Source organism: Amphibalanus amphitrite, unplaced genomic scaffold, assembly GCF_019059575.1.
Source record: "Amphibalanus amphitrite isolate SeventyFive unplaced genomic scaffold, NRLGWU_Aamphi_draft 000085F_arrow, whole genome shotgun sequence".
In the NCBI taxonomy this organism is placed as follows: Eukaryota; Metazoa; Arthropoda; class Thecostraca; order Balanomorpha; family Balanidae; genus Amphibalanus; species Amphibalanus amphitrite.
In genome coordinates, this window is record NW_024881581.1 from 340,802 (window position 1) to 354,007 (window position 13,206).

The 13,206-nt window shown below is 44.8% G+C and overlaps 1 protein-coding gene across 2 annotated transcripts in view; it reads left to right on the forward strand.

Moving 5' to 3' along the window:
* Positions 1-7,616: 7,616 nt before the first annotated feature.
* Positions 7,617-13,206, forward strand: part of LOC122379849 (sushi, von Willebrand factor type A, EGF and pentraxin domain-containing protein 1-like) — a 111,389-nt gene continuing 105,799 nt past the window's right edge. For both annotated transcript variants that reach the window (XM_043362397.1, XM_043362398.1), the window contains exons 1-2: positions 7,617-7,710; positions 12,827-12,992. In XM_043362397.1, the coding sequence (XP_043218332.1) occupies positions 12,914-12,992 (79 nt within the window). In that variant the 5' untranslated portion in view covers positions 7,617-7,710; positions 12,827-12,913. The remainder of the gene's footprint in view (positions 7,711-12,826; positions 12,993-13,206) is intronic.

The window sequence follows — 13,206 nt, forward strand, 5'->3', positions numbered from 1 at the left end:
TGACCTTGATGACGTCATAAATGACGTCACGCAAGGTCAACATTGCAAAAGTGACGCATCTAACCTTGCAAGGAGTGCATCAAATCACGATTCTGTGTGCTTGAGATAGTTGGAGATCGTTCCTGGCGCCAGAATAGCAGTTTTCATTTTTCCCCATTGACTTATAATGGTGAGTTCACGAAAATGACCTGACCTCATATGACCTTTAGGAAAAATCCGAGATATGCAAGTTGTGGGACTCATAATGGATACTAGATCCTGCAAATTTCATTTCCCTGTGACATCTCCTCTGGCAGTGAGGGCGTTGCGAAGTTGCGACATCTGAAGACCGTGCAGAGGTTCACTTATGACGTCATAGGTCAGTGACCTGACCTGACCCGAAAATGCGGTTGGTGTCAAAAGATCCGGCTTGGATCAAAGGTCAGGTATGCTAAGTTTCAGCTCTCTATCGCCAGCGTGTTCGGAGCTATCGCGAAAAAAACCCTATGGGGGGCGGCACCCCCCTCGGCCGGCGAGGGTTAAATCACGATTCTGGGTGCTTGAGATAGTTGGGGATCGACATTAGGTTTCGTTCGACAGTTTTTCCGGGGCTATCAGACGCCGTTTGAATTTTGACGATCAGCCCAGTAGTTTCGGAGTTAGGAGGGGGGGCTATGTGAATGCCCCCCCCCCCCCAATAGGGCGTGTTATACGCAGACCCCAGTGGGGTGCGGATTAACAAAAATGTGGCTGAAGCATTTATATTGAAAATAGGTAGGATTCCAACAAAACATAGACAATTTGAGTCGCCCTGTCACTTCTGACACCGGTCTACGTTATACCCCGTCAACTCAAGGACATTTCCGGTTCACGGTCAGGATTGAGCAGCTCAGATCGATACCAGTCGCGTGACCGTGTGTTGATACTGGTCCGGCTTCAAAACAAGGTCAATGGCCCGGTGCAGTACATTACTGACGCCGTGCAGGACGTCTAGCATCGACCGGAACCGCGCTGCTGACGTTTTCACAGGGTCGGTATCCGTCAGTGGAGTAACCTACACCAGGGCGCTGTACCTTGGAGCGCCAGGGTCGCCCGTAAGTACAGTTTGGGTGCCAAGGCTTGTATCCCAATGTTTGGCTACCGGATACAGTTGAGGAAGACGCTACAGGGACAAAGTTGAGTGAAACATGCCGCTACATTTTGGTGTGTCGGACTTGCAGGCTGTGTTACAAAGTTGCCGAAAATGGGGCACCGACGTCCTTTGGTGGAGCCGGTGAGGGATTGTTCCAACTATTCCGGAAAAATAGCGGGCATTTACACGGAACAACTCTGAATTCAGGAGTGTGCGTCAGCAGTAGTTTCGGGAACCGGGCGACAGTCTGGGGACGCTGGCGTTGGCAAAGACGTCAAAATTCTGAGTAAGGACACTTTTAAAGCTTTGCGTGCGTGACGGGATCACTTAATTTTCCACAGGCCTACCAATTTAGTATAAGCTCGTCCGGCGTCGGATTTCCATGAACATGCCCGTCGCAGTCAAACAAACTTGGCTTTGTGCTGCGGACAAGCGCTAGCACAGCCATGCGATTGTTCGGTTCACAGTAAACGTTGATATTTACTGGTTTGAATTGAAAGTCTGCATTGCCAATACATAAACAGTCGAAATCCGCCCGACTGCCTCATTTGACCTTGGACGGGACTTCGGCATGAATTGGTAGTACGCCATCAATGAATGCAGCTCCTAACATTCCATATCGATCATGGCGAAAAGGCACATAGGCTATCGGGTGGCGTTATGGGAGGGATTGACGAATGGTCGGAAAACGTTTCATTGAGCCATTGCATTGAGCAGGAGCATTGGTAGTTAGAGTGTTTTGACATGGTTTACTAATATATTTGATTAATACACGTTGCACACACCACTTTTGACATGATAAAGCACGGTCCGGGTCTCTCATTATGATTCCGGCAGCTTTCAGCGCGTATCAAGTTTCCGTGGTCTAACGTTGACTTTAGGTCATGCGACCCGACCTCCACGGCTCATAGGCTTCCGACTCCATTAACTGCCTAATGCATGCATAAGGTCGGATGGTGCACGGTCGTGGCCACCATCATTGTGGGCGCATTATGGATGTGCTGCAGACGACAGAGCAGATTTCTGGAATTATGAAACATAGACATGCCGCTGAGTGCCACTTAATATTTACTTCGTGCTTACATAGTTACCTACGAACCACTCAGTCCCGGCATTTTCCACGAAACCTTCACTTCTCATTGTGTAACGTCGGTTTTGCTTCGTCTACCCCTAATCGTCCGTCATTTACCACCATTTGCCGTATCGTCTTCTCTATTTCGTGTCGCCAGTCGTCAGCCCGCCGGCTTCTTTTGATGTTCCCCTGAAGTTCTGCGCTGAACGCTCCCCAACTCTGTTTATTTATTATTATTATTTATTTATTTTTCGGTTCACCCGACAACCACAAACAAGTGGGCATTACGACGGGAACTGGCAAAAGCACAGATAACGCAGCCTCGCACCGCTCGCACATATCATACAAGATTGTTAACATTTGCAATTCACACTTATGCACAACTTCACAATTATAGGTATACACATTCGAATAAGACGCATCGCAGTGCTACATTCCTAACCGCTTAATTCGCCAGCATCCGCTTTACTTTTAAGGTATTTGCTAAACTCGGCGATAGAGCATTGTCGTAAATGTGGAGGTAACCCATTCCATATCTTACAACCGTGATACGATAAGGATGCTTTTTTGTATTCGGTTTTAGGGATGGCAAGGTCCAAATTGCCACATTGCCTCGTCATTCGCTCAGATCGTTTCATTTTAAAAAGCGATGAAATAGCATTTGGAGTGTTTTCTGGGAATAGAAGACTTTTTCGAATAATTTTCAGCACAGCCATATTATGCTCGGCCCCAACATCACCATGCCAAGCTAATCTCTGTGATTCACGGCCAGCAATACGCCGCGCAAATTTTATGATTTTCCCTATTCTTTTCCGTTGCGTTGCATTGCAACTTCCCCAGACAGATATGCAAAAACGAACGTGGGGGAGGACTAAAGCATTGATAAGAAGCACAATCGTTCTTAGGGGCATAATGTGGCGAAGATGACCAAGACGAATCAACATGCCTATCGATTTCCCCACAACGGTGCTAACATGTCGATCCCATGATAGAGACTGGTCGAGCGTAACGCCTAAACTTACGATGGATGAACTGATCGCAATGCTGGTATCAAATATATTGATGCTCTTAATACTCATGCGTCTTAAGCTTGCTTTGGAGCCAAAGAGGATTACTTTTGATTTACTAACATTAAGGGCCAGCCGATTTCGAGAAAACCATTCAGCTAATATTTGAAGGACTGCTCGAAGGCGGGAGATCATGTCATTCACGTCTTTGGGTGAGCCGGAAACCACGATCTGGGTGTCATCAGCATATTGAACAATTGTACATGACTCGGGTACAGCAGTTGGCAAATCGTTAACAAATAAATTAAAGAGCATAGGGCCCAAAACACTGCCCTGGGGCACGCCGGACAGAACGTCGCGTTTCTCATCACAGCCCCTAACAAACTGTTTTCTAGCGTCTAAATAGTTCTTAAACCATGGATGGTCAATGCCATAGTGACACAGTTTGTCTAAGAGTAAGTTATGATTAACAGAATCAAAAGCTTTGCTTAAATCGAGAGATGCCAAAAGGCATACGTCACCCTTGTCGAGCGAAGATCTTATTGATTCCGTCAGGGTAATGAGTGCATGATCTACTGAGTGGTGTGGTCGGAAACCAAACTGGTTGTCTGCCAACACACAACATTCATTTAAATAAGATCTAAGCTGGAGAGAAATAAGACCTTCAAGGATCTTGGACACAACACATAACAGGGATATAGGCCTGTAATTTGATGCCAATGCTTGGTCACCCTTGCCTTTATATATAGGTACAATTTCTGCGACTTTCCAGTACGAAGGTATAACGCCTTCAGCGATTGAAGCGTTAAAAACATGGAGAAGTGGTCTCGCAAAACTACCAACAAATGATTTGTAAAAAGATGCAGGCAGGCCATCCACACCAGCTGCTGTGTGACCTTTTAAAGAATAAACCACTTGTCGAAGTTCAGCATATGTAGCTGCACGAAGCGTAAATTTAGTGGACAACACTCTTGGAATACAACCATTCACGGCGTAAGGACTGGCTGTGCTGTGATTATTCATTTGCGTCTCAGTTCCCACTGAACTGAAAAACTCATTGAAGGATCGTGCCGTGCTACTACCTAAAGGCTGGCTGTTTTTGGATTTGCCTAGTGTAGAATTTACGAGACTCCATATGTCCCTGCTCGATTTTTTCATTCTAATACATGACTCAAATTTTGAACGCCGCTCGAAAGCTATGACACGCCGCACTTGGCGCCGCATGCTTTTATATAAAGTCAGGTCGGATGAAGCTTTAGATCGTCGAAAAGTGTGCAACTGTGCAGCTGTTGAGCGAATCAAGCTTTTGGCTTCACGGGAGATTCCAAAACCCGACTTATGCCTTAGTGTTTTGGTTACAACCGGAGCATATCGGTCAATAACAGGAAGGACCAAATCCAGCCAGCTCTGCCAAGCGTCATCTGGATTCTCACTTTCTAGTACAGGAGACCAAGAAATATTACACAGTTCATTCCTAAACACAGAATGGTCAATACCTTCCCACCTACGAAAAGTTATTGTTTTTGGTTTAACACGGGATCTAGCCACCGATACTTTAACGGTCACAAAATTATGATCTGAAACAATGCAATCATCTGAGCTGCACGATACAACTATAGCTGGGTCACTGACTAAAACAACATCAAGGAGTGTTGAGGAGCTGGGGGTGATCCGTGTAGCTTCACACACACATTGATACATGCCTACATTGCTAATCATATTGAGCAATGACTTAGCATGTGGAAGATTAGGTCTCAGGAGATCACAGTTCAGGTCTCCACATAAAATCACCTGCTTGCCAGCATACAAAAATGATTTAACTGAATGTTCCAATATTTTAAGGTCAGATTTGAGCTCGTTGTAAATGGGTGGCCTATACACACAGCCTATCACTACAGAACGATTATGCCCGCACTGAATGCTAATCCAGATCAGTTCGAGACGACTCTCCGGAGGAACAGTTGGTCCAACAAGTTTCGAACATGCAAGGTCACTTCGGCAATAAATAGCTACTCCGCCACCTTTCTTTCTCTGGCGATCAAGTCTACTAGCCAATACCAAGCCGTTGATTGGCACATCAGGCTCGCCCCTTCTCAGCCAGGTCTCCGTAAAACACATTACGTCAACATTACGTCCAGTAACGTAATTGGAGATGAGATCAGAGGAAGGTGACAATGATCGCACGTTGAGATTCCCAACAGTTATTCCGCATTTCGATGACCTTTTGTGGCAAGTGGGTACACTTTGAAGTGATGATAGCTGGCACATTAAGCTGCCCGTAGCGGGGATGTGGCCACATGCATCATTTAGTCTAAAAAACCCAAAACTTCACTTGCAAGCAGTTGCCAAGTGTTTCTGGAACCTGCTCTGTTTAAGTTTAGTCTAGATTTGTCCAAGCCTTGGAAGTCGCTTTCATTTTGTCTCCGGCGTAAGTCGATGAAGCGGATACCCTCACTCTCACAGAGACACGCAAGTTGATCATTCAGATCTTTCCGTGTCGTAGCATGAAGCTTTTCCGGCATGGATGGGTCTTGGGGGATTGAACAAATGACAATCTCCCTTACCTTCTTGATGAGCTTCGCAGATTTGATGAGCTCTGCTATACAGTCCAGGGTATACTCGACGCTGTAAGAGGACAGGTCATTGCCGCCGACATGCAGAACAAGGTCCGTTTTGAGCGCCCTGCACGAGGCGACTGCTCCATGAACAGCACCTAGAATGGCGCGCACAGTACCTCCTCGGAGACTCCTAAACACCACTTGATTACCTAGAAGGAATTCTTCTCTTGCGGCACAAGCGATTCGACGCACGTTCTGACAGCCAAGCATCACTGCTCCGATGGCTGTAGCAGTGTCGCTCTTGGTACGTCTGCGTCTTTTAGGAGATGTTGCGGTTGTCCAACGTCCATTGTTCGAGGGACACGTCAATGAAGGAGAAGAGTTTCCCGGTAAAACACGTTCAGTCGTCTTATGAGACTCGGCGCATGTGTAGGAAGCCTGAGATTTTGGCGTAACTATTATTCGTTTGGATGCAGAGCAGCTATCCGTTGGCGCTTGAGCAGATGACGACGTGCCTGGACGTGCAGCATCCGTGACCGCTTGCGACAGCTCTTCCACTTTGCATGAGAGACGATCAATTTGCAGTTGTGTTAAGCGAATAGCCTCCATAACATCCATGAGCGTGACCCCCGAGAATGATGGGCCCGGTGGACTGTGTTCTCCTGAGGCAGGGCCAGGATTCAGCTCTACTCCTCCTATTACTAGTAAAGTCATAATGAGGGCCAGTCCTAAAGCGTTAGCATCGTGATGCAGGCCGCCTTTAAAACGGAGTCGGCTGTTCCCACGGATGAAAAACATCCCTACTCGGACTCGGTAGGTTTGTGGGTCAATCATATTCAGACAGTGACTCACGTGCTTTGTTCCAAATTCTGGCTTTTTTCGCTGATCGAGTCTTAATAATTTCTTCTTGTCGATAAATACGCCGTGATTTGCAACGCTTGCAACTGCAATATCTGTATAAACAACGTCACGTTCTTTTCGTAAGAAATTGGCAGGGATTAACTCTCAGGAAAATTGGGCTCTTACCAAAATTCACGAAAATATGACACATGAAAACAATGATTTCTTCTCCTTCACATCATTATTCAAGTTCAAGTGGCGGCCTCTGATGTAGAATTGAATAGGCTATCAAAGTGATACACTTTTATGCAACAACACTCACGAAAATCACTACTATGCTGCGTCAAAATCGGAGCGCCGCACTGAGGTGCGATCAGCTGGCGCTCAGCCGACGAATCCTCGCACGACATCTGGCAGTGAATCGTATCAGGCCGTGCCCAGACGTTCAACGCTATTGCAAGAAATTGGTACTGCGCCAGTCTGGCTCCTGGCATATAATCACATAATGCATTGTGCAGCTTCTTTGTGTTTCGGCTTAGTTAAGTCATTACGTAATAAGCCATGGCTTTTAAATGTTTTCTATTGGCAAAAGAACTACGGCTTTTCACAATGGCGTCCGAATCGTATCGTTTTTCATTGCTTCTACTCATACTTGACTAAACCATGTCTCACTAATGTACTGGACCATACCATACCGAACGATTCGACAGCGTTTCGTAATCAACTGCACCTTGGGGTACTACTCTTCCCTGTGTCCTGCAATGTACCGTGTATGTACTGTGCTGGGACGAGGCAATCTGACCCTCTCCATCCCGCACACCTTGGTGATCCGTCAGCGGCCGAGCCTGCAGGGGGCAGGCGGCGTCCAGTGATGCCGAATCTGGCGCACTGTGGCGCCAAATCTGGCGCCCGCCCTCCTGCACCGCACCGGCAGCCACCGACCACGACGAAGCGGCAATTTCGGCTAAGTGTGCCGTCGCATTCGACGCGGGCGGGTCCCGAGGCGGCGGGCCGTCGGTCCGTCGGTGGCGTCGGCAGACGACGAGCGGAGGTCGGAGCGAGTGGGGGTGTTACGCTCCGGGACTCGGACCGAGTGAAGAGTGACGGGTCACTGGAGAGGAGGTGAGTTGGATGGGAATGGGATGGCAGACGTGCTTTGTGGGTGTACAGTCTGTCTTAAAAGTACCGCGCAAAGTGACGGTGGATCCATCAAGCCTGACCGAAGAAGAGCCTGCTATAATTTGAAAGTCACCGAACCAATTGACCTGGGGAGTGGTCGAGAATGTCAATTGCTTCGGTGATTCAAATTTAGCGGGCCCTTCCTCGGTCAGGCTTGATGGATCCACCGTTACTTTGCGCGGTACTTTTAAGACAGACTGTACACTGCACAGTGAGAAGCTCATTTGCGATGGCCAATGCACTTGACTGTGGGATGTTTTGCGTTCTTACATTCGATTCATGATATGATTAGTTATTTACTAATTTTGACAGAAGCTAATTTTGTCAAAGTAGCAATACGATGTTTCGATAACATATGGTGCTGTGACGTTCAGTTCGATAGGTCGTTATTTAATGACTATCGGTATCTCTCCAAATTAGTGTTCCAAGTCGTTAGCGCAATGTTCAGTGACTCTTAGATGCAGTTGAACCACAGAGGACACTTAGAGGATCGCGTTCGGTAAATACATACAAATACATATTGGGCCCGAAAAAAAAAAAATAGAGGATCGCGTCATTGTCGCAGTGAAAGAGCTGTTTTGTCCGCGAAGCATAACTGAATAATTTATGTAAATGATTGAACCGTTACGTAAGCTCAGTATGTGCGAGGTACATGTACTGTAGAAGTACAAGAACATCAGACCTGCAAACGTGATATAGTAGTGCCAGCTGTTATGCCTACAGACTGCTATTGTAAGAATTGAATAGCTGCATTGAGGCTAGTGATAGCCCTTTTGAGTTGCTTTATAGCATCACACTTTTTGTATTTATGTGGCAGCCATGGCTGTTTTATGCACGTTTTGGCGAATATGGTACTGTAGGGTCAGAAATTTGAGAGCAATCTTTGGAATAGGGTGAAGTCGTATAAGAGTACGCACTTAGTGGATTTCTTGCTCTCATTTGTTTAATATTTGAAGGAAAGAAATCACAAATAGGGAATATTAAAGTTCATTGAATTAGCCATCAACCCATGGGGCAACGATCCTTCAGCGTAAATGGAAGTGGTCTAAAACTGACATTTTCTGAACCGTTGCACTTGCGTACTCTTACCATATGGGGTGTGTAAGAGTACGCACGCCAGGCGGGTGGAGTACGCAAGCATATACACACACCTATGCAGCTTGCACTGTCCAAATGCTTAACTTCAAACTCAGAAGGCATTTAAGTTAATTCTAGTATCCAAAAAGAAAAACATAAAATAAATCTTTCAAGTCTATAAATCAGGAAATAATCATGTCGTGTGTTTCTTAAAAAAAAAATGCACAATCAAAAAGGAGAATAACTCGTATTTGGAAGAATTTCGGGTACGCATCTGCATCACAGTGCTCCATTGATGATATACCTACAAAACAAACGTCATTGAGCGATAGATTAATAATTATATATTTCTGCATATTCGATTTAATGTATAATTCTGCGTACTCTTACACTCCTGAACAGTGCGTACTCTTACCGTACATGCAATTCGCGCACAAAACAACCCCGAAACGTTGTGCAAAACTTCGCAAACAGAATATTGCACTGTACAGTATTTCCCCAGATAACCTCACAAGTTTCCCACAACAATCACGGAAATGTACCTCATCTCAACTGCCAAGTATCAAAATTATTGTACCATATCATAATAATATCATAACGCTCGAAAATAATATTCATCGCCTTAAACTCAACAGCGTCGCCGCTCAACGCCCACGTTCCGTTGGTGACATGCACGCACTGGCGGCTTCATGTCACTTCATGAACTCGACAAACCCGCGTTGCTAAGCAACCGAAACAGCTGATGCGTACTCTTATCGCCCGCGTACTCTTACCCGCCCTTACCCTATTGTTAAAAACAGCAACAAAAACAACTATGCGCCAAATTTATATACTCGCATGTTGCGACATATCCTGTGCATCAGATAAATGCCTTTGTACTGAATTAGAAGGAAATCAGAGGCCTGTTTCACTAAAAACTTGTATTTACAAGTGTTTGTAGTTTACAATTCATAAGTATTTTTACCAACTACGTAAAAACCGATTTCACTAAGCTTCATCGCCAGTGGCACCTCCGATAAGAAAATGTTTGCAAATAAACTTGTAAACAGTAAAATTGTTTTTAATCAAGAACTATAGCATGTTAAAGACATTGCTTCTTTGTATCAAATATTGTCTAGTATTCATGTCAAAAGCTGCCTAATTAAATTATAAATAATTACGCTGTTGGAAAAAGATATAAATGATAGTTCACATTGTCCTATTATTGAAAGAAAATAACACGCAAAATATTTGACAGCAGAAGACTGTTGAATGCAATTATGGCGCGCGAATGACAAAACATGACGATATTTTAATACCGATTATTCTGCTTCTTAGGATGTGTGCTAAGTAAAAATTGAGCATGAAACGACTCAACAAAGCATAGTTGTTCTAAGTATATGACTGTTTTGCATTATTGCACAAAAAGTATCAAAATTCCGAACGTCAGGACCACTGGAATTTCAGGTTTGTAATTACGATGTTTTCTTTCAAGTTTCTGGTCTTCGTGAAACAGAAAGTTTGCGATTCCCATGTTTTCTAGCAAACTTTTTCTTGTAAAAAAGTTTGCAAATTTTAAACTCAAAATTCATGTTCAAAGGTTTCGTGAAATCCAAATCTCAAATCTTGGTAATTATTTCTTGTAAACTCAAGCTTTTTCTTTGTAAATACAAGTTTTATTTGTTAGTGAAACAGGCCTCTGTTCTCAAGCTCTTTGTAGCCAGAATGTAACTAAGAGTTTCCGGAGGAAGTTAGAACTTAGACCTAAAGTTAGTCGTACTTGTGAAACTAGATACCAATTAGACAGAATAGTTTTCGCCAACGCTAAGAACTGCGGTCGAAACAAGGTTTCAGTCACAAGACCCGCGATACGTGGTGTGGTGTTTGTTTTACGCCGCGTGTGGCGTGCTGTGCCATTTTGTGACGGTGCGACGGAGCGAGGCGTAATTTGGTGTGGCGCCGGCCGTACGGCGTAGTGTGGTGTGCCGCGACCAGACGGTTATGGCGTGAGACGGTCCTTGTCGGTGATGTTCTCTGATGTGACTATTCGTTTTCATTACCGTGAATTGGATACTTGCCGGGCGTACATTGCACGGCCGCGCCGAACCAACTGCGCAATGACGCTTTACTGCTTATGCAGTAATTTTATGCAATTCACGACTGTAGATATGTCACGAAAGGAAAAGAACAATGAAACTGGTCAATTTGAAGCAATTTTAATTAATCAAGTGTACTTGACCGCTGAAGGCTGTGAAAGCCATTGCTCACGTTTTACGTCTCAAGCCGCCGGATATTGACATGATGTCCAATTTATGTCCATACAATCGTCCTGTTGTTTTGACTATTTAGAAGGTAACTAAAAGTCAAATACAAATACAATCTAGTGTGAGAGCTCTTTAACTCATTTGTGCATAGCTGCCGTCGTTACATTTTGAGAAAGACGTTGTCTCGATTTTCGGAAAAATAATCCAGCCGATCTAGTTAACTTCCTATTTCTTCCATTTGACCGTTTCCATGAATGTTTTAACATTCTTACCTTATGAAACTGTAATGTTTACCACAGATAAAAATATTATACACGTATATTTTCGGTTGACGGATAATGTCGTAGTCCCGCCTGCATAAACACGATTACAAAGGTTGGTGCTTGAGCTGCTATCGCCTATATGAACACCTCGTTTCGGGTGCAAATGAGTGTGATAAAAAAATAAAATAGGGTTTTTGAGCTGTTTTTTTCTTCTCTTTTATTAGCGTCCATACTCCATACGCTTCACATAGGCAGTGAAAAATCGTTTTATTCAGGTCCTCACTACATACATCGCCCAATAGTGCGTTCTGATCTATCGTCTACGATTCGCCACGGCGTTTTCTGGAGATTTCCGTTTCGCATGTCAGCTTGTGTTCAGGTGTGCATGCCGAGGGCCATTCCGGCGCCCGATCCTGGTCCATTCATTCCAGTCGAGCCCCCTCCCCTAGTGTGGGGGCAGGGACCGGGTCAGGCTCGGTCGAGTGAACACGACACGGCTGCGGTCAGCTCCCGTCTGTAACCGATCAATCAGAGTGGTGACAAAGTTTGGCTGCGCTGAACACTGACGACACCAACGCAGGGCATCGGCCGCGTTTGAGTGATGTAATTCTGCTAACTGCCCCGTATGGTGTAACCTGGGTGTAACCATAGATAACATGAATCATGTTATCAATCAATTATCAATCAATCATGATTCATATTATCTATGGTGTAACCAGTGGAAAAGTCGGAAGTTTTGAGCAGTTACGGCTTTCATCCTTCTAGGAAATAACCCAAATTTGAAAACAGCATTTACTTGATCATTTGAAGAAAAATATAGAAACAGCCCATTGGAAAAGAGAGCAATTTCTTTCACAGTGAGCCTTATGCCTCGTGCTTGTGATACAAAATACGCAGATACCACAAGAATACCAATAGGCTTGCGTAAATGATGCACTATTTCTGTCGTCCCTTGACCTCCACTAGCCACGGAAGCGCAGCATTCGAAAGCCACAGCCGAGTCTTTCGTAAGTAGTTATACTGTACCGTAGCGCTGAGAAGCATTGCGGTACAGCATAAATACCAGGCGTTTGGCTGGACAGGAATGGCCGCTCCCGGTGCACCGGGAGTTATTATACCACGTTACACGATCCAACGTTATTCCACCGCGGTGGAATAACGTTGGATCGTGTAACGCGTTGCCGACTCATTTCGTAATAAAATAATTATCATCAATGGCGAGTAGCTATGTCAGCGAGCTATGAAAGATATTATTCTCATCGGGTTTTATGCGAACATCATATCCAATGCACATGCTATGGTTTCTCGCCTCTTACCTACTATACATAGATAACATGAATCATGTTATCTATGCTCTATATGAGCAATAGTTTTGAAGACCGGAACACATTTTGTGGTGTTTTTTTTTTTTTTGCAAATTTTAGATGTTATTGTTTTCCATCACAGACATAAAATGACACTTTTATATCTTTACAGGGTATGCTGACGCGTGCTGAGCGCTCCTGCTGGTTCAACCTGGTCGCCCAATAGGTGTTCAGCTCGTGGTGACGAACTACAGTCGGCATGCTATGTGACAGTCGACACAGGCCGCGTGCTGCTCGCACGCTGGCAGTCATCGGCCTCTTCCTTATCGCCAGAACAGGTGAGTGGAACAGGGTGCATTGCCCTGAGCTCTTTGAACATCATTTGATTTCAAACGTTAGGGTGCCAGTGACGGGCGTATATATTAGGATATCTTCATACTTTTTTATTTAGCGTTTGGTATGATCTGGCAGATCCCTTTCAAGCGGTAAATTATAGTTTTGCACTTAACAATGCAACATGGCTCAGTAAAATTTTTGACGAATGCAATTTCA